The 20,221-nt window shown below is 53.3% G+C and overlaps 15 protein-coding genes and 1 non-coding gene across 16 annotated transcripts; 7 read left to right on the forward strand and 9 right to left on the reverse strand.

Annotated features, from left to right (window-relative positions):
- Positions 1-654: 654 nt before the first annotated feature.
- On the reverse strand, positions 655-727 carry SAICODRAFT_t74. The gene has a single exon. It is a non-coding gene; the product is annotated as a tRNA-Ala (tRNA).
- Positions 728-904: 177 nt separating this feature from the next.
- Positions 905-1,549, forward strand: SAICODRAFT_25474 (guanylate kinase; the record flags this gene model as incomplete). Its single annotated transcript, XM_019166863.1, has 2 exons — positions 905-950; positions 1,020-1,549. 2 exons carry the CDS (start codon positions 905-907, stop codon positions 1,547-1,549), a joined length of 576 nt encoding a protein of 191 aa, XP_019024068.1.
- Positions 1,550-1,688: 139 nt separating this feature from the next.
- SAICODRAFT_19322 (peptidase M24A, methionine aminopeptidase) lies at positions 1,689-3,181 on the reverse strand (the record flags this gene model as incomplete). Its single annotated transcript, XM_019166076.1, has 3 exons — positions 3,109-3,181; positions 3,004-3,054; positions 1,689-2,953 (listed from the first exon to the last, which is right to left on the reverse strand). Exons 1-3 carry the CDS (start codon positions 3,155-3,157, stop codon positions 1,689-1,691), a joined length of 1,365 nt encoding a protein of 454 aa, XP_019024069.1. The 5' UTR covers positions 3,158-3,181.
- An 87-nt stretch (positions 3,182-3,268) lies between these two features.
- Positions 3,269-4,143, forward strand: SAICODRAFT_30387 (DnaJ-domain-containing protein). The gene has a single exon (XM_019167659.1). It carries the CDS (start codon positions 3,338-3,340, stop codon positions 4,049-4,051), a length of 714 nt encoding a protein of 237 aa, XP_019024070.1. The 5' UTR covers positions 3,269-3,337; the 3' UTR covers positions 4,052-4,143.
- A 209-nt stretch (positions 4,144-4,352) lies between these two features.
- On the reverse strand, positions 4,353-5,599 carry SAICODRAFT_92648 (uncharacterized protein; the record flags this gene model as incomplete). Its single annotated transcript, XM_019171823.1, has 2 exons — positions 5,259-5,599; positions 4,353-5,137 (listed from the first exon to the last, which is right to left on the reverse strand). The coding sequence occupies exons 1-2, from the start codon at positions 5,341-5,343 to the stop codon at positions 4,353-4,355; spliced, it is 870 nt and encodes a 289-aa protein (XP_019024071.1). The 5' UTR covers positions 5,344-5,599.
- Positions 5,600-5,765: 166 nt separating this feature from the next.
- SAICODRAFT_7560 (asparagine synthetase) lies at positions 5,766-7,651 on the reverse strand (the record flags this gene model as incomplete). Its single annotated transcript, XM_019170990.1, has 3 exons — positions 5,766-7,443; positions 7,516-7,589; positions 7,646-7,651. The coding sequence occupies 3 exons, from the start codon at positions 7,649-7,651 to the stop codon at positions 5,766-5,768; spliced, it is 1,758 nt and encodes a 585-aa protein (XP_019024072.1).
- A 343-nt stretch (positions 7,652-7,994) lies between these two features.
- Positions 7,995-8,554, reverse strand: SAICODRAFT_30388 (uncharacterized protein). Its single transcript, XM_019167660.1, has one exon. It carries the CDS (start codon positions 8,519-8,521, stop codon positions 8,168-8,170), a length of 354 nt encoding a protein of 117 aa, XP_019024073.1. The 5' UTR covers positions 8,522-8,554; the 3' UTR covers positions 7,995-8,167.
- Positions 8,555-8,627: 73 nt separating this feature from the next.
- On the forward strand, positions 8,628-10,072 carry SAICODRAFT_65794 (cell division/GTP binding protein). The gene is made up of 5 exons (XM_019170177.1): positions 8,628-8,721; positions 8,773-8,881; positions 8,948-9,254; positions 9,308-9,470; positions 9,530-10,072. The coding sequence occupies exons 1-5, from the start codon at positions 8,662-8,664 to the stop codon at positions 9,950-9,952; spliced, it is 1,062 nt and encodes a 353-aa protein (XP_019024074.1). The 5' UTR covers positions 8,628-8,661; the 3' UTR covers positions 9,953-10,072.
- A 36-nt stretch (positions 10,073-10,108) lies between these two features.
- Positions 10,109-11,898, reverse strand: SAICODRAFT_35222 (uncharacterized protein; the record flags this gene model as incomplete). Its single annotated transcript, XM_019168410.1, has 6 exons — positions 10,109-10,858; positions 10,908-10,991; positions 11,042-11,271; positions 11,343-11,364; positions 11,495-11,694; positions 11,748-11,898. 6 exons carry the CDS (start codon positions 11,896-11,898, stop codon positions 10,109-10,111), a joined length of 1,437 nt encoding a protein of 478 aa, XP_019024075.1.
- A 269-nt stretch (positions 11,899-12,167) lies between these two features.
- On the forward strand, positions 12,168-13,267 carry SAICODRAFT_92661 (acetolactate synthase small subunit mitochondrial precursor; the record flags this gene model as incomplete). Its single annotated transcript, XM_019171824.1, has 2 exons — positions 12,168-12,267; positions 12,347-13,267. The coding sequence occupies exons 1-2, from the start codon at positions 12,220-12,222 to the stop codon at positions 13,265-13,267; spliced, it is 969 nt and encodes a 322-aa protein (XP_019024076.1). The 5' UTR covers positions 12,168-12,219.
- A 238-nt stretch (positions 13,268-13,505) lies between these two features.
- SAICODRAFT_7565 (uncharacterized protein) lies at positions 13,506-13,940 on the reverse strand (the record flags this gene model as incomplete). Its single annotated transcript, XM_019170991.1, has 3 exons — positions 13,506-13,631; positions 13,683-13,811; positions 13,872-13,940. 3 exons carry the CDS (start codon positions 13,938-13,940, stop codon positions 13,506-13,508), a joined length of 324 nt encoding a protein of 107 aa, XP_019024077.1.
- Positions 13,941-14,672: 732 nt separating this feature from the next.
- Positions 14,673-15,429, forward strand: SAICODRAFT_30390 (uncharacterized protein). Its single transcript, XM_019167661.1, has one exon. The coding sequence runs from the start codon at positions 14,972-14,974 to the stop codon at positions 15,233-15,235; it is 264 nt and encodes an 87-aa protein (XP_019024078.1). The 5' UTR covers positions 14,673-14,971; the 3' UTR covers positions 15,236-15,429.
- SAICODRAFT_7566 (uncharacterized protein) lies at positions 15,294-16,019 on the forward strand (the record flags this gene model as incomplete). The annotated part of the gene is made up of 1 exon (XM_019170992.1): positions 15,294-16,019. One exon carries the CDS (start codon positions 15,294-15,296, stop codon positions 16,017-16,019), a length of 726 nt encoding a protein of 241 aa, XP_019024079.1.
- A 492-nt stretch (positions 16,020-16,511) lies between these two features.
- SAICODRAFT_35226 (casein kinase II beta subunit) lies at positions 16,512-17,317 on the reverse strand (the record flags this gene model as incomplete). Its single annotated transcript, XM_019168411.1, has 3 exons — positions 16,512-16,667; positions 16,719-16,967; positions 17,024-17,317. 3 exons carry the CDS (start codon positions 17,315-17,317, stop codon positions 16,512-16,514), a joined length of 699 nt encoding a protein of 232 aa, XP_019024080.1.
- Positions 17,318-17,568: 251 nt separating this feature from the next.
- SAICODRAFT_80449 (uncharacterized protein) lies at positions 17,569-18,396 on the forward strand. The gene is made up of 3 exons (XM_019171203.1): positions 17,569-17,591; positions 17,644-17,796; positions 17,855-18,396. The coding sequence occupies exons 1-3, from the start codon at positions 17,581-17,583 to the stop codon at positions 18,243-18,245; spliced, it is 555 nt and encodes a 184-aa protein (XP_019024081.1). The 5' UTR covers positions 17,569-17,580; the 3' UTR covers positions 18,246-18,396.
- SAICODRAFT_65801 (threonyl-tRNA synthetase, cytoplasmic) lies at positions 18,361-20,017 on the reverse strand. Its single transcript, XM_019170178.1, has 2 exons — positions 19,881-20,017; positions 18,361-19,721 (listed from the first exon to the last, which is right to left on the reverse strand). Exons 1-2 carry the CDS (start codon positions 19,960-19,962, stop codon positions 18,406-18,408), a joined length of 1,398 nt encoding a protein of 465 aa, XP_019024082.1. The 5' UTR covers positions 19,963-20,017; the 3' UTR covers positions 18,361-18,405.
- Positions 20,018-20,221: the final 204 nt, after the last annotated feature.

A 20,221-nucleotide genomic window follows, 5' to 3' on the forward strand; every position in this document is an offset into this window, starting at 1 on the left:
GTCCAGTTCTTGATGCCATCGAAATTTCGAGGAGTTCCAGCACTTAAGACTGGATCGATCTACTGATAAATCCTACGCGTCGAGGGGTCTTGCGTAGCTTTTGCGTAGCTTTTGCGTCATTGGCAGAATTAAGGTCGGGGCTAGGGTATGTACGAAGCCGCGCGCGTGAAGGTAACCGGACATCTGTCACCGCGGAGGTAGGGAAACACGGTGAAGCTTATGTGTCGTCATGAAGAGGCTGTGCGAAGGACCAGACAATGACGGAAGCCCTTGTGGGTTGAGCACTGTATGCTTGCAATTACACTGGCCAAGAGCTCTCGACGTGTCTTGGAGACCAGGACGACCATGACGGATCTTCACGGCATGCCGTGATCAAGGGCTGAACATCATGTCGACTATATCTATACTGGCAGCTCGAAACGTGGTCGAAGCTGTAGATATATCTCCCATCTTGTGCATTGAGTCATCGACAACGTAAAAGGAAGATTTGTCCCACGGGGCACCGGTACCGGGCCTTCTCGCGTGCGTAACAACAACACCTTGACATAACCTATTAGCCCCCAGTCCATGCCCGCTCGCCATTCAGGACATTCCACGACTGTTTGCCAGCCAACTATGGACTCGAGGGTGGGCAAAACAACGCAGAAAAAGGTGTGGAGAAGCTGGGAGTCGAACCCAGTACCTCTCGCATGCTAAGCGAGCGCTCTACCAGATGAGCTACATCCCCAAATTGATGCAGATCAAATCGTTTTCAAAACCACGATCACCGTTTTCTGTGTTTACCCCTGATGTACTTCGAATTTACGAACCGCCGAAACCTTAAATGCGACTTTTCTCCACCACACCGCTCAGCTGCAGAAGCCGTCTTATCCCCTCTTTACTCCAGACGTCTATCTCTACCAGAATGTCCTCTACCGCTTCTCGTCCCATCGTCATTTCCGGTCCTTCTGGTACGTTTCAGATCCCAAATTGCCTCTTGGCACACCCACCCTCGGCCATTGACTAACCATTGTCCACAGGAACCGGCAAATCCACCATCCTCAAACGTCTCATGGCCGCCCACCCCACCAAATTTGGCTTCTCAATTTCCCACACAACCCGTGCCCCTCGCGCCGGCGAAACTCGGGATGTAGACTACCATTACGTTTCCCGCACTGAGTTCCAAACCCTCATCGATGAGAACGGGTTTATCGAGCACGCTGAGTTCTCTGGAAACTGCTATGGGACAAGTGTTGCTTCCGTCGCCGCCGTGGCGGAGAAGAGTGGGAAGACGTGTATTTTGGATATCGATATGCAGGGTGTGAAGAGTGTCAAGGCAACTGATTTGAATGCAAGGTTTTTGTTTATTGCGCCACCAAGCTTGGAGGAGTTGGAGAGAAGGTTGAGGGGGAGGGGAACGGAGAGTGAGGAGAGTGTGCAGAAGAGATTGGAGGCTGCGAAAGGGGAGATGGAGTATGCGAAGGAGCCTGGAGCACATGACAAGGTTGTTATTAATGATGATTTGGAGAAGGCATACAAGGAGGTCGAGGAGTTCTGTTTGGCTGCCTAAGCGGTACTATACCCATTGAAGATTGGGAGCATAGAAAAGAGAGATACAATTGCGAAGAACCAGCTTGACATTTGGTAATGCTTTCATATTCGTGTCTACCTAAGGATCGTGATACCCATAACCATAAGAGGTTCAACCCCTAGTAATCATCACCCCTCGAGATAACCTCCTTCACCGTCGGCCTCAAAAAGATCGTATGCTCATACTGCGCAGTCTGACACCCCTTCACATCCACAAGCGGGGGATAATCCTGCACAACACCCTCCCTAACCAAACTATTCAACGCAACCAAATACTTGCTCTCACCCGCACGATCCAAATACCTTCTACAAAATGGAAGCGTTCCGAATTGCTGGTTGATTGTGGCCAACAAAGTCTTGGCACGTGGGAGACGGAGTCCAACGCGGGGAGCGTCGACTTTGCGCATGTAGTGGGAGCATTCACCTTCTTCGCGGACGAAGCCGCGACCTGTGGAGCCGAAGGTTTCGATTGCGAAGGATTCGCCTTCTTCCATTCTTGTCATGTCACCGTTCGCCACGATCGGTACGCTCTTTCCGCCATGAATCTCGTACGGATTAATGTTGTGTCCGTTGAGGTTTCTGATACATTTGACTTGTTCGGTCTTTCCGTTGGGGAGAGTGACTTCGTAGGATTCCATGACTTCTTGGATTGCGGCGCCGATATCGTTCAAGCGAACATCGATACCCGCTTCCCTGATTCCGGTGTTGGTTGCTTCCTTTACGGCTTTGAGGAGGGGGTCGTAAGTTCCAGACTCATCGAATGACATAGTAAACGCGGAATCGATGATACGACCGTTCACGTGGACGCCGAAATCGACTTTCATGATATCGTTCTGCTGAAGCAGCGTGGGATCTCCGGCGTTCGGGGTATAGTGTGCTGCGACGTTGTTCAACGAAACACCTGTCGGGAATCCGACACCAGACTTGAGACCGTTTTCTTCGGAGAGGGCACGAGTTCCGTTTTCGATGAGTTCGGTGATTTCGATCATGGACATGCCGGGTTTGATTGATTTTTGGGCGTAGTGGCGGACTTGTCTGTGGACCTCCGCTGCACGACGCAAGTCATTATACGTGTCGGATTCCAGACGTTCCAGGTGTCTCTTCTCCTCGGAGGTGGTACGGTATGTGTTTTCCTCATGAGTGTATTCGCAGATCTCGCCCTCTGGGTAAGTACCGGATGGGAAGAGCTTGGAGAGTCCGGTGCGCGGGGGTTCGGTTTGCTTGGTGCCGGCCTTCTTCTTCTTGGGCTTCTTCTTCTTCTTCTTTTTCTTGGCGCCTTCTGAGGAGCCGTTGGCGGCGCCTTCGTCTTCGTCGTCGTCGGAGTTGTCGTCTTCGTTGTCGGCGCTCTCTTTGGGGGCTTCGCCTTCAGGAGCTTTCTCACCATCTTTAAAGGAATTAGTATCCAGTTAAATACTAGTCTGCCGGAGAACGTACTCTGAACGGCCTCCTTCACGGCGGGATCAGCCAATTCCTTGCCATCCTGAACTGTGAGGCCGAGTCAGCGCAGAGCCCCATGATCCAAAGCCGAAACGAACACACCCGTAGCCCCGTTGAGCTTCTCCTGAACCTCGTCAATGTCCGGAGTCATTTTCAGTGCTCTTCAAGAAGCTCGTATCGTATCGTACAATCCTAAAATTCCAGCAATCGGATGCAGCCAACATTCAGGTCCCCAGTAGGGGGGCCCGCTTTACTGCGTCACCACGTACGTTTTCCAAGGTTCATCATCATCCATGACCAGAGGACTCCAAACTCGCCTTCAACATTCGCCATGAGACTGCAGGCTGTGAGAACCATCAGATCAGCTCCGGCCATCAGCGGTCTCTCTCGAAGACGCTTTCATCAATCCCTTCCATCACATAATCACTACGAGACGTTGAATGTCCGCCGAGACTCGACCCCTCGTGAGATCAAACGCCGTTTCTATGAACTCTCCAAAAAGTACCATCCGGATCGAAACCCCGACGATGCAGCGGCGAAATCGAAATTCGTCGAAGTAACTGAAGCATACTCCGTCCTCCGTTCCGACCAGAAACGGCGAGACTATGACCGATCACTACTAGGACAAAGTTCGGATGGTCCTACAGGATATGGGCATCCGACGGGGCATAGACAACCGAGTGGCCTGAGTCGCCGACGAACAAGACCACAAGGCCCACCACCATCCTACACCGGCCACAACCCCTACAGCTCCAACAACTCCCACCCACACCCCCAATCCAGCTACTACAACTCCACACACCCCGGCCACAACTTTACCGGCTACAACACCCACAACCCGCACTGGTCCCCAGTAGCCCAAGCAGCCTACGTAGCCCGATACAAAGCTGAAGACGCGCGACGCTACGCACGGCAAAAAGAGAGGGATCTGGCGCATAGTCGGCGGGTTAATCATTCGCTAAGGAGGCCTCTAGTTTTTTTTTGGGGGTTTACGGGGATCATAATGTTTGGGCAGTTTTTGGGGGCTACGGCCCAGGACAGGTGAGCGGGTACGGACTTGGGGTGGGACAAGGACGGTTGGGCACATTGACGGGATATGGCGTATTGAACAAGATATGATGGTCGTTATGGCTGGGCCATTTAACGTCGAAGAGGATACTATAGGGTATCAGGAATCGGGGTTAAGGGATCAAAATATCCTTTTAACATTTTTATTCGTACACGACACCGTCCATACTGATACTGTTACAACTAGAAAACGGAAAAAGGAAAGGAAAGCATTAACCACAGCCACGCCCCAAAGCCCATCCCCAAGTCTAATCGTACTCAACAACGTCACCCAAAACTTATCCGGAGAAGGTAACGGAGAGACCGAGCTTGTGGGCCTGACCAGCCTCAGTGAGACGCTGGGTGTCAATGGAGGCACCAAGACCGACGGTAACACCGGGGCGGATGATCTGAGTGTAGGAAAGACCAGCAATACCAGAGTTGTTGATCTTGGCCTTAACGGAGGTGAAAGGGTCCAAAACGTACTTTCCACCAACTTCGAGGGAAACAGCAGAAGAAGGCTCCTTGGCAGCCCAGGTAGCGCGACCACCAGCCTCGACGAAGGCGTTGACCTTGTGGTAGTAAGAAGCCTGGAAGATGGAGAGGTTGTTCAAAGCCTGGACACCGACGGTGTAGTCGACGGCGGAGTAACCGGCACCGGCAGCGTAGCGGGTGATACGGCCAGACTGGACGTCGTAACCGACCTGAGCACCAGCCAAGAAACCATCGTGGCCAACAACGGCATCAGCCTCGAAGGTAGGACCCTTGAAGACGTCAACGTTGGTGCGACCGTGGAAAGCGGGCTGCTTGTAGGCAGCGAAAAGCTTAGCGGAGCGGGCACCAGTCTCAGGCTGGAAGGAAGTAAGGGCATCGATCTTGAGGCCCTTGGTGATGTGGTTGTCGAGCTCGACCTTGGTGGTCAAGAGGTTGGCGGTGGACCAGCCCTGGGTAAGGGTGAGGCCGTTAACGCGGTCGGCGTACTTGCCCTCGAAGTTACCAGCGATGGCACCTTTGGTGTCCTGGGTACCCTTGACGGTGAAGAGGACACCGTTGGAGGCAGCAGTCTTGACCTCGAGGGTGGTACCTACAAATCCAATGTTAGTAAACCCAATTGAACCGCATTGACGCGAAAATCGCGAAATCCCCCCGGAGATCTCGCGATCACAACAGGGGGACTACATGGGGAAAAGGGCGCATTCACGTACCAGGGAGAGGGAAGTCCTTGGTCAAGAGGTCGTTAGACAACTTGGTGAGGTCGGAGAAGGGAACGGGAACGGGCTGGAAGGCCATTGCGAATTTGGATTGCTTGAGTGGGTATTTGGTTTTGCGTGATCTCCTCGCTGAGCAGTCGTTGGGTCAAAAGTTTGGCTCTGCGCCATTCTGGTCTCTAGTGCCGCGCTTGGATCCTCCGGAACTCTCCAGACGGCAGCAGTGACGTCGCGGATGGAGAGGGCTGGGATCGGAGGCTGCTGTTCATCTCGAGTTTTGGATCACATTTGCATTCTCTGTCTCTTTCCAGCTCTCCTGGCTCGCTGGTTCGTCGTCTATGACCCTCCTCGGATAATCCCGGAGCGCATGGAAGGGAGGCAGAATTGCTCAAAACAGATCCAATCCAGCATGTCAACATCATATTACCATCATCTGTTTCTCTACTCCCTAAACTCTATAGCTATAGTACCATAGATCCCATATCAACCTATCGTTTTACCATCTTACTCCTGCTTAGCTCCACCCTGGTAAGCCTGGTCATGGACCTTCTGCGCACGACCAGACGGGTCAGAAGGAACACCCCACTCGCTCTTCGGAATCCACCTCATGACACTCTCCGCACATTGTTGTGGGAAGACGTTGTCGAACATGCATCTGTACCAATAAGCCTCCTTGGTCTGGGGAACATCGTCCTTCCACTCGGGCTTAGGGTTGGCCAACTGCTCGTCCGTAACCATCTTCTCCGCGGTGTCCTTGAGGGCATCGATCCAGGAGTATCCAACACCATCGGAGAACTGCTCCTTCTGGCGCCACAAGATGTTGTGGGGAAGGTATGGCTTGGCTGATGGGTCATCCGAGGTGTCGAAGGCCTTACGGATGATGTACTTCTCCATACGCTCCTTGGTGAACAGCTTCTCCTTAGGATCAACGTTCATGGCGACCTCCAAGAACTGCTTGTCCAAGAAAGGCACACGAGCCTCAAGACCCCAAGCCATGGTAGATTTGTTAGCACGCAAGCAATCAGCCAAGTGCAAGTTCTTGACACGAGCGACACACTCCTTGTGGAACTCATCAGAGTTGGGGGCAGCGTGAAAGTAAAGGTATCCACCGAAAATCTCATCAGATCCCTCACCGGACAAGACCATCTTGACACCCTGAGCCTTGATCTTTCTTGACAGAAGGTACATGGGGGTAGAAGCACGGATGGTAGTGACATCGTAGGTCTCGAGGTGGTAGATAACATCCTGCAACGCGTCAATACCCTCCTCGACGGTGAAAGTGTGCTCGTGGTGAGCGGTACCAAGGTACTCCGCAACACCCCTTGCCGCAATCAAATCAGGAGCCCCAGGCAACCCAACAGAGAAAGAGTGAAGACGAGGCCAAGCAGCAAGCGTAGCCTCCTCATCCAAAGACGCCAAATCGGCAGTTCCATCCTTCTGCGCACCACCAACCAAACCATCCTCGGTGAACTTGTTCTTCTGCAACTGAGCGTTCTGGACACGCTCGGTTTCCCGTGCGGCGATAGCAGCGATGAGGGAGGAGTCGAGACCACCGGACAACAACACACCGTAGGGAACCTCGGACATCAACCTCTTCCTGACCGCAGCCTCCAAGGTCTCGCGCAACAACTGGTAGTCGACGGGGGTGGAAGGGATCTTCTCCGCATCCCACCACGAAGGCTCGAAGTAACGGCGAGTCTCCTTGGTCTCAGAGTCGTAAACATGACCAGGAGGGAACGCAATAATCTTGTCGCAAACGGGGTGCAACGCCTTCAACTCAGACGCAAAGTACGAAGTCTCCTCCGCCTTCGAGTTAAATCCCTGATACAAAGTCGTGATACCAATCGGATCCCTCGCAGCGATAACCTTGTTCTTCTTCACATCATGCAACACAAACGAAAACATCCCATCCAAGAACTTGGGCGCATCGACGCCGTGCTCGAGGTACAAGGGAATGATCACCTCGCAGTCTGAGTGGGTCTTGAAGTCGTAGTCGGCGTATTTGGCGCGGAGGGCGCGGTGGTTGTAGATTTCGCCGTTGACGGCGAGGATGATGGAGCCGTCGGTGTTTTGGAGGGGTTGGGCGCCGGTGTCGACACCGCAGATTGCGAGACGTTCGTGGCACATGATTGTGTCGAGCTTGGTGATGTTGCCGGACCAGTCGGGACCGCGGTGACGGAGACTGTGAAACGAATGTTAGTACACAATTCGAATCAAAGGTCCTCGGTGACAAGCGACGCCTGGGTATACGTACGACTTCGACAACTGCAAAGCCTCAGGCTTGAAAGCCTGGATATCGCCCTGATAGCGGTGCACACAGAAAATACCCTGAACAACATCATCAATCAACCATTCCCCGACCTTCGCAGCGACAGATCACTTACACACATGCTGTTGACGGCTTTTTTGCTACTGTTTGCCAGCCGTGTGTTGCTTCGGTGTTCCCCGAGGAAAATCCCAAAAGTTTAGCGCGAAGGCGAGTGCAGCTGCTGCAGGCGGCTCCAGATGACTCCGCAGCACCGGCAGATAACCGACTTCTTTAAGGAGATAAGGAGGATGGTTCAGGCTTCTATTGGATGGGTTACACGTCGTAACATCTGTCTGTCATTTTCCGGGAAGCACGGGTGCATGGGTGTGGGTGGTGGACGTTTGATGTACCATATGTATTCCTCGTATTCCTTCTTCAAGCTCGACGGCTTTCCAGCCGGAGCAATGACTTCCCAATCATAAATCAAAATCAAAACAGAAAAGCATGCTTCAAACCTCTCCATGTCTCGTGATCCTTGCTCATGCTTGACGTTTGTATGTCTTTCCTTCACCAAAGTCTCCCTTCATGGCCATATCGTCGCCCAAAAGTTTTTCAGTCCACCTAAACTTTGCCTTCTCTGTCACCAACAACACATCCCTTACGCAGAAGGGTCGTTGAACTCCGGAACCTTCCCCTTCCACACCTTCTTAATATCTCCATAACAAGGCGTACACAAAGTATGCGCCCTCTTCACCATCCCACACGACGGGCACCGATTAAGACCCAAGTTATCTCTCAAGTACTTTGTCGCCTGCCTCATCCTCTTCCTCGAGTGGGAAGTCTTCTTCTTGGGAGCGGCACGGAAGATGGAGTCCCAGATGCCGAGGAGGGGTGCTGGCACGGCGATGCGGATGGATATCCGGGGAAGGAGGGAGGCGAGGCCGAGGCCAAGGCCCGTTCGGAGGGAGAGTGGTGCGGACGGTCTGAGGAGAGGCAGGGAGAGGGAGGCCATTGTGCGTCGTTTCTCGGGTGGATGCTGCTGAGCGGCGCGCTGTGGACTTTTTGGCTCGGAGGCACTAATGCGGCGTGTGCTGGGTGAGCGACTGCCAGGGAGACGGAACACGACACCAGACCCCGGAACAATTCAACACGATGGCATCTGTCGCTCCTCTTTCTCCAAGGCCCGCTGGCTCCTTCTCTATTGAGAACGAGGTAAATGCTGTTTCCTGGGAGTGTATGCGCGGTATTAACCATGTTGAACAGCAAGCACCGTCGGTTCCCTTGGGCGGCTATGTCGGTTTCCAGACCATCACAGACCAAATCCAAAAGCGCATGCTCCAACGCGGCTTCGAATTCAACATCATGGTAGTCGGTACGCATATTCCCCCTTTTCCTACTTGCCAAGAAAGAACCTCAAAACTCACACGCTCCCTTACAGGCCAATCCGGCCTCGGCAAATCCACCTTCATCAACACCCTCTTTAACGCCTCCCTCCTTTCCTCTACCGGCCGCACCCTCCCTACAACCCCAATCCCGCAAACAACCTCCATATCCACCACAACCCACACCCTAACCGAAGGCCCCGTGCGTCTTCATCTCTCGATTACGGATACGCCTGGGTTCGCGGACACGATCAACAATGACCGGTGTTGGGATCCGATTGTGAAGTACATCAAGGACCAGCATTCGGCGTTTTTGAGGAAGGAGTTGACGGCGCAGAGGGAGAGTCGGATCAGGGATACGAGGTCCGTACTCATAGATACAAACACATCGTGTAAATGCTAATAAGTGCGAACAGGATTCATTGTTGTTTGTATTTCGTGAAGCCGAGGGGTGGAAGAGGCTTGAGCGAGCTCGACGTGATGGTCCTCAAAAAGTTAGCGGACGTGGTCAACGTCGTCCCCGTCATCGCCAAATCCGACTCCCTCACCCTCGAAGAACGCGCAGAAGTCAAAGAACTGGTGTGGAAATTGCAATCGCATCCTCTTCTGAGTCTGCTAACGAAAATTCTGCCATACAGATCCGCTCAGACTTCCAGAAATACGGTATCAACCTCTACCCATACTCAGCACCCTTCATGACCGACGACGACTCGGCCATCAACCACCAAATCCACTCCCTAATCCCATTCTGCGTAATCGGCGCCTCATCCTCCTTCCCGCACCCCTCCCACCCACAAAAACTCATCCGTGGTCGCCGTACGCGGTGGGGCGTCATCGATGTCGAGGATGAGAGGCATTGCGAGTTTGTGTATTTGAGGAATTTCTTGATGGTTACGCATTTGTATGATTTGATTGATACTACGAGGGAGGTGCACTATGAGGGGTTCAGGGCGAAGCAGTTGTTGGCGTTGAAGGAGAGTAGTGCTGGGGGTAATGCTGGGCAGGGCCAGCAGCAGCAGCCGGGGAGGCCGTCGAGTAGGCAGGCTTTGGGTGGGTACTAAATTGAGATCTAGAGAGCAGACGTACGCGTGTTTGGGATGGGAGTCAATCTTTTTTCCGTTCAAGGTTGTTATAGCTATATAGCTTTCACTTTTGTTTTTACCGTTGTTATACCAAATGCCAAGCTGGTTCTTCGCAAGTACATCTACCTCGTCCACTTACAACCCCGGCGGAGGCGGCACAGCACCGTAGCTGCCCGTACCAGGTGCCGCACCCGGAGGCGGTGGAGGAGGCTGCGAATCCGTACCGGGAGCAGGGGGAGCACCAGGAGCACCACCTGGAGCAGGAGGCTGAGGACTGGCAGCAGCGGCCTGCTGTTGGTAGTAAGCAGCATAAGCAGCGGCATAATCCTGACCTGCCCCAGCACCCGTCGCAGCACCAGCAGTGGCACCTTCAGCACCAGGAGCACCGCCTGCCGCGGCTTGTTGCTGAGCAGCAGCGTAGTATTGGTAATAGTACGCCATATACGCCTGGTAGCCTCCATACGCAGCATACGGGTCCTGCCCATTAGCATACGCTGCATACGGATCCGCAGCACCACTTGCACCCCCAGCGGCCGCACTCGGCGCCGGCGAAGCCGAGCTCGCACCGGGTGTTCCATACCCCTGGCTCTGGCTCTGGCCCTGGCTGTGTTGACGGTTATAATCCCGTCCACCTCCATGACCACGGTCATTATACTGCTGACGAGGCTGGAGTTTGTGCTGTTCGTACGCATCCTTCACAGTTTTGAGGAGGTCCTCGCACATCTCTTTTGCGCGTTGGACGCCTTGTGCGTCCGGGCCGGTGATGTGGAGGAACATGGGTTCGTCGGCTTCGCGGCCGATGGCTTGTTCGATGAAGCCGGAGCCTTGACCTTTGATTTGAACGCGCATGCGGGTTTCGCCTTGGATGTGTTTGACGTAGGCACCCTGTGACAATGTTAGCAAAGAATCAATGAAGCTTTTCCGACGATGTCACCTGTGGACCCACGACCTGTGCGCGGACATTGAATCCGGGCATAGACTCCATACCGATGTACACCTTCTCCTCCGGCCATTTGCGCTAAATCGTGTCAGCCAAACTCATGACAGGGAACAGAGATGATCACTCACCCTTCCAAACTCGTCCCGCTCAACTCCGGGCTCATCCGGTCTCGGCCCAAAGCGTCTCAAACGTCTCTCGTCGATAAGACTCGGGAGCTCCGTGTTCATCAACTGGTTCACCTCCTCAATCGCCTGCTCAAGTCCTTCACGGGTTCGGCTGGTAATATGGAGGTAAAGCGGCGGGTCGCGTTCGGTCGCCATCGATTTATCGGGATAGTACTTTCCACGGGTGGTGACATCTGTAACACGAGAAAAAATCATGCGTAAGCTGCCATTCTCGTCAATAAAAAGCGTCGGGTGATTCTCGTACCGGCTCCGGTCTTTTGTTTAATCTGTAAGAAGAAGAGAAAAGGTCAGCGAGTCACGACACCAACAGGGTGATCAAGTGCTAAATTGAGCATCAGCATCAATATTCTGAGCCTAGTTCAAGATAGCAAGTCTTGTCAGTAGTCCAAGTATTACCTCTGATTGTGTGGATCCTTTGGTAAGGAGGTAGCGGTTCCTCAAGTCATTGATTTCGATGTCCTTGATATAGTCGTCGTCTTGCACATAGATGTCCTTGGGTCTCTCCGCGGCGGGCTTCTTCTCTTCACCCGCAGCAGCGTCAGCAGATTTGGAAGCCTCGGGAGCCTTAGCAGCAAGCATGGCGTTGATTCTGGCAGCTGTGGAAACAACGTCAGCAGAGCACGATGAAGATCACGTAGAATATCCCCACCTGCAGCGGCAGCCTTCGCAGCAGCATCCTCCTTGTTGCCATTGGGTGTTTCGCTCCGGCGGCCCTCAGGAGTGTCTGGCTTTCTGATCTTGGTAAATGTAGACTGAACGTCGACTGGATCGTCGAGCTTCCTCTTGCGATCGTCAGACATGGTCGTCGTTTTGAAATTGTCGAGAAAGTGCTACCGGTACGTCGACGTTACTGGGATGAGCATTGCATGCTGAAGACGGCATAAGCCAGGGTCCACCCAGACGTTGTCATACACAGAGGGGATGATCCGTCGGTCTCTTTGCTTCTTTGATTTAAAAAATACTATCTGCGACGTCAGATCATACTCTCCGGGACCTCTTCACTACTCCGTGCGACTCGTCCGAATTTCGGCAAGGGTCGGCAGCTCCACACAGTAAATACGCCCAGCACCTCCAAAAACTCCGGAACACCGTCGCTCCTTACCCAGCGAACCCGGACGACAATGAACTCCAGATCAGCACTCCTGTTCGGCCAGGCTATGCGTGCCTCGGTTCGTCTCCCCTTCTCCCCTCCGCCGTGGGGATTCCTTCTCTCCAGATCACACAGCTAACCTCCATGACTTTGTCCAGGCCAAGTGTACCACCCCGATTGTCCAGCAGGTTCGTCACAACTCCCGTGACGCAACCTCCGCAATCGCCTACAAAGCCCTCCACCGCCGTTCCCGCCCCCCACCCCTCCCCAAGATCGATCCCCCCTCATGGTCCCCCTCCGAGGCCGTAACCAACATCGTCCACCTCTACGGCCAAGTCCCCATCGACGTAACCCGTCCCCAACGCCACATCCTCAACTGTCTCGTCCAGAACGAGCCAGGAGTATTGAGCCGTGTGTCGGGTATTTTGGCTGCTAGAGGTTTCAATATCGACTCCCTCGTGGTTTGTAACACCGAGGTTGCGGATTTATCTCGTATGACCATCGTTCTTCGCGGAAAAGACGCCGTTGTCGAGCAAGCCCGTCGTCAACTCGAGGACTTGGTCCCCGTGTGGGCAGTGTTGGACTACACCCGCGCCGCAATCGTCGAGCGCGAGCTCCTCCTTGCAAAGGTCTCGATCTTGGGTCCTGAGCACTTCCACGAACTCTTGGCCCACCACCAGGAGATGTACGAAGAAGCCCTCTCTGCAGGCGAATTCGAAGCAACCGAAGACGGTAGCGAGAGTGGAAAGTACAACGAGTACCACCCCGCCTCCCTCGCTCCCTCCCAGGCTCTTCGACAAAAGCACGAGCATCTCCAAGCTATCACCACCCTCGCCAACCAATTCGGCGGAAAGGTCGTCGATATCTCAAACGACTCCTGTATCGTCGAGCTCTGTGCCAAACCCACCCGTCTTGACGCCTTCATGAAGCTCATGTCCCCCTTCGGTATCTTGGAGTCTGCGCGTAGTGGAATGATGGCCTTGCCGAGGACGAGTATGGTTAGCGTTGATGAGGCGAACAAAGAGAAGGCGGAGCAGGTCAATGATGTTGTTGATGCGTCCATGTTGCCGCCTGGATAAGCATTAGGTGAAGGACGAAAAGTTGGGTTTGGGCGTTATCTGGATTATCTTGTACACTTTCGTAGCTTGAAAAAACGATATCTATTCTATGTCTCTTTGTTCAAATTCCTCCCCTAGTGCATGCCGGTATATATCCTGGGTATATGTATCTCCATCTCGCCACCCTTTCCACGACATTGCAATGTTCAACCCGGGTTGTCCTCCATGAACTCGCCCCGACCCGAACGCGGTCATCGCATCAATTCCTCACGGTATAAGGCTCAACCGCCGACCTAACCCTCGGCACAACCCCCTGCAACGCACCCCTCGACACCTCAACCCCAACCCTCAACCGATTCGACGTCAAAAACAACCCTTCAAGCGTCTACTCCCATACAATTAGCCCTTTACTCCTCTAACCATTATGAGTGCTCACCTTCTGAGTCTGCACCATCTTTTGCTCGTTCGCGGCAAGTGCTGAATGCAGTTTCCGCAGATCGAGTTTCGTGGAGGGGGTGGAGTCGAAGCTTATGGGGTTGGGGTGGGCGTGGGCGTGGGAGGATGCCTATACGTGAGCGTAGTTAGCAACGATGCAACCTGGTCGCAACACCTTCGGTCCACGTACTGTGAGGATGGAGGATAAGGAAGACAAGGGTGGTGACAGCTTGGTGTTCGCAGCCGTTGCGGGGGCCATTTGTGGTGTCTATGCGTCAGTTGTACTGCGACTGAACCTGGTGAAAGCTTTCTGGTGAGAGACGATGTGGATTGTTGATGCTGATGTTCGGATGGGCTTGGGTGAGTGTTTGTTGCGGGTGTATGCGTACTGCATACAGTCGACGTACGTGGGATGTTATCGATAAGGCGAACTCTCTGGCTGCACATTCACACGAACATAATCAAGACTGACTGGGTCTGTATGTTTGATTTCGATGTTGCTTTCAAGGGTCATAGTGCGTCTACGTTACCCATTGATCTTGACCAGCTTTGACCGTGGGGTGTATGCGTGGAGACTTACACCTCGAGCACTTCAGTGTAACGGCAAACCAGAGTATCAGGGGAAGGGAGAACTGAGACGATGTGATATCGTAACGAATATTAGAGTTACTGCTACTGAGCAACTGCAAGGCGGATCGCCCATCGGCATTCATGCGAATGTACGCCCGCACCCTCGGGCCATGATACTCGATCAACATCACCATCACGGCATATATGCACACAGCACAATCTCCCCCCCCATCTAAGCCCTTGTGCATTGGAAATTACAGAAACATCTTAACCGTCCCTTAACCGTCCCTCTTCGCTCTTCCACACTCCCGGTTCGCCCTATGCATGTCTCGCCTGCAAGGCTCTGCAGCTGCATGCACACCCAGCGAAATGAAATGTGGCCCGAGCGCAAAAGTCGGCATCCATCGGAAATTAGCAGTGGGATGGGGCGTGAACGGTTGGTCGAGAAAGATTGGAACCGGCTTTGAGGTGCAGTAGGTGAGCTCGAGCGTGCTAGATCCGATGTTGGCTTGGCCGGACGAGGGAGATGGGAGGCCATGAGAGGTATAAGAGCTGGAGGGATCCCGCCGCATGGAGAGTGCCGTTGAGAAATCCAACACAAACTTCAGTCAGTCCTTACCTTTTGGTTCACACACTCTCTTTCCGATACCTCGAGGTCGCAACGACAACTACACGCTCTCTTAACGGACAATATCCCTATACACGACACATATACAAACGATGCTCGGATACCTTTCTGTCGCTCTATTGGCCGCTGCCTCCACAGCCACCGCCTCCCTCTCCGGTTCCCAAACCGTAACCGAACACGACTACCCCTCCTACTCGGACCGTCAACAACCCCCCCTACTGCGGCCTCACCTACACCTACACCTCTTTCAACCTCAACTACGTCACCGCCGTTCAATCCATCGACGCCTCCACCTGTGGCTCTTGCCTCAAAGTCTGTGGTTCGACCGGTTGTCGATACTTTTTGGCTATCGATAAGGGTGGACGTGGGTTGGATGTCAGCACGGGTGGGGCGACCGAGGTGTTTGGGCAGAATATGGATCCGGCGCCGGCGAGGTGGGAGGTTGTTGATGGGGGTTTCTGTGAGTTTGTGTGGAGTGGGGTTACGGGGTATGATGTGAGGGCGAATGCGGATGGGATGAGTTCTGCGGCTACTTCGACGGTGGAGCCGGTGACGGCTGAAGCTGCTGCCACTGCTGAGGCTGCCACCATCACTGCTGCTGCTGTCGCTGCCGACACGACCTCTTCGTCTACATCTACCTCTTCCTCCGAGACCATCACCTCCACCACCTCCTCTTCCTCCGAGACCACCGCCTCCACCGCCTCCTCTTCCTCCAACACCACCCTCTCCCCCGTGATCCTGTACTCCAACACCACCCTCTCCTCCTCCGCTTCCTCCATCGTCGCCCCCTGGTCCAACACAACCCTCACCACCGCTGTTCCCACGGTCGCTGCCGCCGTCGCAGCTGGTAACACCAAGTACGTCGCCTCCACCTCAACCTCGACCGTGACTGTTACACTCTGGGATCTTCCCTCCACCACCTCCTCCGACTCTTATGTCGAGGGTGCTGAGGCGGTGACGAGGACTGTGTATACCACTGTTTGGCACACCGCCGAGGCTACGACTGAGACGCAGACCGTGGAGGTGACGGAGACCGAGTCGAGGACGCATGCGAGGCAGTTTGCTACTGCTGCGGCGTACTGGAACGGTACATTGACTGCTGCCAGCAATGGGACTGTTGTGAATGGTATTCAGTACTAAGGTCTTTTGATATACGACTTCTTTCATCAACAACACAAGTCACAAAAAACAAGAAAAACATGGAAGGATTGGGGTGTGATAAACTTGGATTATGGGGACACGGACAATGAACGGCGGCGCTACGATACAACTCTGGACTTTTCTTCTTTCAAAGGACCTTCTTACGGGGTTTTCTACATGGATACACGAGCCTCTCGGATCCGTACACGACTATAGATATGATCTGACCATGGTGACAGATCTAGATATTCGCTTCTTTCTGTACCAAATTTGAGACTTTTTTGCTTATATGCCTCGGACATTGATATTTTATGCTCATGAATATTAAGACCAGTGATTTGTTTTGTAGGCCTTCCTTGAGCCATAGTCTTGTGAGCTGTAGCTATATAATGCCAGTAAACGAAAGGAAAAGGAAAAGAAAAAAACGAAGTTAAACCCGGATACCCCCAAACTCCCAAAGAAACAAAAAAGGTCACACCTGTATACGTCCCTTCACTGCTCCATCGGCGACATCACATCTCTACTCCCAGGCCGTCCCTCCAACGGCTCCGCCAACCTCCTCCTCTGCGCCTCACTTTGCCCATCCTGCCACCTCTGCAACTTGCCCACCTCATTAACCCCAAACCCAAAAATCCTCGGCACATACCTCTGCGCATCCACAGCCCCAGCCCCAGCCCCAGCCCCAGCCCCAGCCCCAGCCCCCTTCCCACTCGGCACCAACTGTGGGTATTGTGCGAGTAACATGTGGGGGAACGAAGTCCCGAAGTAGGCGCCGTCGATTGAGCCATGTCGTGGGGATTTTGGGGTGTAGATGTCTTCGCAGCGGGGGCAGTAGAGTTTTACGCTGTCTTGTCCTGGGAGGTCAGAGGTTCCGATTGGGAGGAGGGGGTGGGAGGAACATAGGACGCGGGGACAGCGGCCAAAGTCGTGTTTCTTGTACTTCTCGAGCTGTGGTCATGCAGTTAGCTATTCGTCCGTACACTGAAGTGAGAGAGGGGACATACCATCTTTTGCAATCCCTTGATGGTGATGATATACCGCGCATGTACCAAGCCATAAAAGTGTCTCGCGCAACTCTCGACATCTTCCCGAATATTTTCATCTCCCTCCCAACAATCCGTGACCATGTCCAACGCGTCCGCATAATGGGGTCCGATCTCCGCGTTTAAACCTGTGAGGTTGAAGCGGTCCGTGATATAGTCTTCGTCGATTTCGCAAAAGTACTCGTTTCCTTTTGAGCCGAGGAACCATTCGATCCAGTAGCCGGAGGAGATGGAGGAGGAGGAGTCGTGGTCCATGGTGGTGTGTAGAAGGTCGTGTAATGGGCGGTTGGTGTGAAGGGAGAGTGAGATGTGGAGACGAATGCTGACGGATTGAGATGGTGCGCTGCTTGATCCCTTGTAGAATGACCCGGTCAATCGACAATTCCAATTCTTCTTCTTTTGGAGTTCGAGGAGTGCTGCAGCTTCCTGTCGGTGGATTTCACGTGCTCGCCAATTCAGGGGTCTCACCGCTGAGCTCACACGACGTCCAGTCAACCAGCATATACCCCATTTGCAAGATGTTCAGAAAGTGTGTTGCTCCGAGGTCGGTATTGATGGCATGCTGATGAGCGGTGCAACAGATTCGATCCATCCACAGACATTGCCGGACGAACCCAGGTCAAGTCCTCCGTCGTCCGCAACATCCGCACAAAGCTTGTCCAGGACTATCCCGGCCTTGAGCCTGTCCTCGACGAGATCCTGCCTAAAAAGGGTGCTTTAACCCTCATCAAATGGTGCTTCGAGTTTTGACAATCGAATCGCATTGAATTTGGGCTAACATATTGGGCACAGCCGAGAACACATCTCCATCCTTACAAATCAAGATAAAGAAATCCTCTTTTTCCAACACTACGACGACGCCTTCCACCCCCACCTCCGTCTCGTCCACAAATACCCCAATGCATTCCCAACGCTCCGCGTCGACCGTGGTGCGATCAAGTTCGTGTTGAATGGAGCAGATATCATGTGTCCTGGACTTACTTCACCAGGAGCATTGGGTGGCGAGGAGATTCCTGATATTCCGGCGGAGAGAGTGGTGGTGATTACGGCGCAGGGGAAGGAGCATGCGCTTGCGGTTGGATTTACGAAGATGAGTGCAAGGGATATGGTGTCGATCAACAAGGGCATCGGAGTGGAGAACGTGCACTCTTTGGGTGACCCGCTGTGGAACTTTATCCCTTAAGCGAGTAATGGGACATCTTGGAAAGAGTAAAAGGAGAGGAAAGAGACAAACATTTCGGCATGAACCAGAGATGAGATTTGTTCGACCACAAAACCACGGATCAAGTCTACGATAGACACCCCACAATAAAATCTTACATGTATCCCACCCCACCGTACGTCTACTGATACGTCTTCTCCAACTCCAAGAACATCTGATACACCTCCTCTACAGTCTTCTCTCCCAACTGTTTCCCATCCCTTGATCTTACAGCAACAGAGCCATTTTCCATCTCCTTCTGTCCCACAACCAATGTAAAGTTCACCCTCCTCTTCTGTGCTTCCCGCACCCGCTTACCCAACGTCTTGCCTTCTGATGCATCCACATCCACGAAGAACGTCCGTGTAGCCATCTCCAAAATTGGGATTGGCGGTTCAGTCGCAGTCGTGAGTGTATTCGTAACACCCGACAAACGTCTCTGAACAGCTTCAGCATACGCAATGACCTCCGGCGCAGTCGTAGCTGGCACCACCGTCGCCTGTCTCGGGCTCAACCAGAACGGCCACTTCCCCGCTGTATGCTCCATCAATATTGCCATCGTCCTCTCCACACTTCCCAAGATTGCTCGATGTACAATGACGGGTGCCTGGATCTCTCCACCAGCATCTCTGTATTTCAAGTTGAAGCGATGAGGAAGCTGGAAGTCGAGTTGGATGGTTGCAGTTTGATGTCGTCTCCCGGCTGCGTCTTTGAGCACAATATCAATCTTTGGCCCATAGAATGCTCCATCACCCTCCTTAACTGCCCATTCCCTCCCAGTGGTGTTGAGTGCCTCCTTCAGCGCCCCCTCAGCCTGTTCCCATTCTGCCAGTTCTCCAATGTACTTCTCTGGCCTTGTTGACAAGAACAACTCGTAACTTGGCAGTTGAAACACCGTAAACACCGCATGAACAAACCTCAACGTATCCGCAATCTCAGATGTGATTTGCGCAGGTGTACAGAAGATGTGTGCATCATCCTGATGGAAACGGCGAACACGGGTCAAGCCTTGTAGAGCACCTGATGCCTCATTCCGGTGCAGCGGTGAGAAATCTGCGTAGCGGATTGGGAGGTCGCGGTAGGAGCGGTCGTCAGATGCATATATCAGACAATGACCTGGGCAGTTCATCGGTTTGAGTCCATACTCCTCATCCTCGAGATACCTTCCCTCCTGCTTTGCCTTTGCTGCTTCACCCTCTGCCCCACGTCCAGTGACGGAGAACATATCCTCAGCATAATTCTCCCAATGCCCACTCTGCTCCCACAAGGTCTTCTTGTAGATAATTGGACTGATTACCTCTTCATACCCATACAGTGAATACTGCTTCCGCATGAAAGCCAGCAGTTTGTTGAATATCCGTGTGCCATGGGGGAGGAAGAAGACTGAGCCGGGGGTAAGGGGTGAGATTGTATAGAGGCCTTGAGCGACAGCGATGGATTGGTGGTCGAGGTCGGTGGCTGTAGATGGTGACGGAGGAGTAGATTTCTTTGCAGATGGAGGAGCTGGCGCCGGTGGGGCTTGCGGTGCTTGTGGTGGTGTTGGTTCACATGCGACACAGTCTATAGCACAGACGTTCAGCATTGAAGCCCCGGATCATGAGGGATGGAGACACGTACATGGCCGGCGCGTATTCGCAAGGACTACCCGAGGCAGCAATTGCACTCGAAGGCTCAATGGATTCGCAATGAATCGTCTCATCGTGTACGAGGGCCTGGTTATGGGGGCTCGCGTGTCGAGAAATGTGCCGTAGGGTTCGTAACGTTGATCATGACATGCATGTCCGAATCGAGCGACAAAGTCTACGGCACGTTAAATATATTATCAAAAGTGACGCTGGTTGAAACCCGACACTTGGGGGTTTACACTACGTAGACGGGCTTTACGATGCGCTGATAAAGTTGCAATGGGACGGAACGACATCGAAGGTGAATACAAGCCCCAATCCACTGATGAAGCC

Source organism: Saitoella complicata (genome assembly GCF_001661265.1).
Source record: "Saitoella complicata NRRL Y-17804 unplaced genomic scaffold SAICOscaffold_12, whole genome shotgun sequence".
Classification (NCBI taxonomy): Eukaryota; Fungi; Ascomycota; class Saitoellomycetes; order Saitoellales; family Saitoellaceae; genus Saitoella; species Saitoella complicata.

What these genes read in the sequence shown, in the direction of transcription:
- SAICODRAFT_30387 (XM_019167659.1), top strand. Translation starts at nt 3,338, where the DNA reads ATGAGACTGCAGGCTGTGAGAACCATCAGATCAGCTCCGGCCATCAGC.
- SAICODRAFT_30388 (XM_019167660.1), bottom strand. Translation starts at nt 8,521, where the DNA reads ATGGCCTCCCTCTCCCTGCCTCTCCTCAGACCGTCCGCACCACTCTCC.
- SAICODRAFT_65794 (XM_019170177.1), top strand. Translation starts at nt 8,662, where the DNA reads ATGGCATCTGTCGCTCCTCTTTCTCCAAGGCCCGCTGGCTCCTTCTCT. An exon ending in ATTCAACATCATGGTAGTCG is followed by an intron (nt 8,882 to 8,947) that starts GTACGCATATTC and finishes GCTCCCTTACAG; the next exon opens with GCCAATCCGGCCTCGGCAAA. An exon ending in AGTCGGATCAGGGATACGAG is followed by an intron (nt 9,255 to 9,307) that starts GTCCGTACTCAT and finishes AAGTGCGAACAG; the next exon opens with GATTCATTGTTGTTTGTATT.
- SAICODRAFT_30390 (XM_019167661.1), top strand. Translation starts at nt 14,972, where the DNA reads ATGCTCGGATACCTTTCTGTCGCTCTATTGGCCGCTGCCTCCACAGCC.
- SAICODRAFT_80449 (XM_019171203.1), top strand. An exon ending in GCTTTAACCCTCATCAAATG is followed by an intron (nt 17,797 to 17,854) that starts GTGCTTCGAGTT and finishes TATTGGGCACAG; the next exon opens with CCGAGAACACATCTCCATCC.
- SAICODRAFT_65801 (XM_019170178.1), bottom strand. Translation starts at nt 19,962, where the DNA reads ATGAGACGATTCATTGCGAATCCATTGAGCCTTCGAGTGCAATTGCTG. An exon ending in TGCGAATACGCGCCGGCCAT is followed by an intron (nt 19,722 to 19,880) that starts GTACGTGTCTCC and finishes CACCATCTACAG; the next exon opens with CCACCGACCTCGACCACCAA.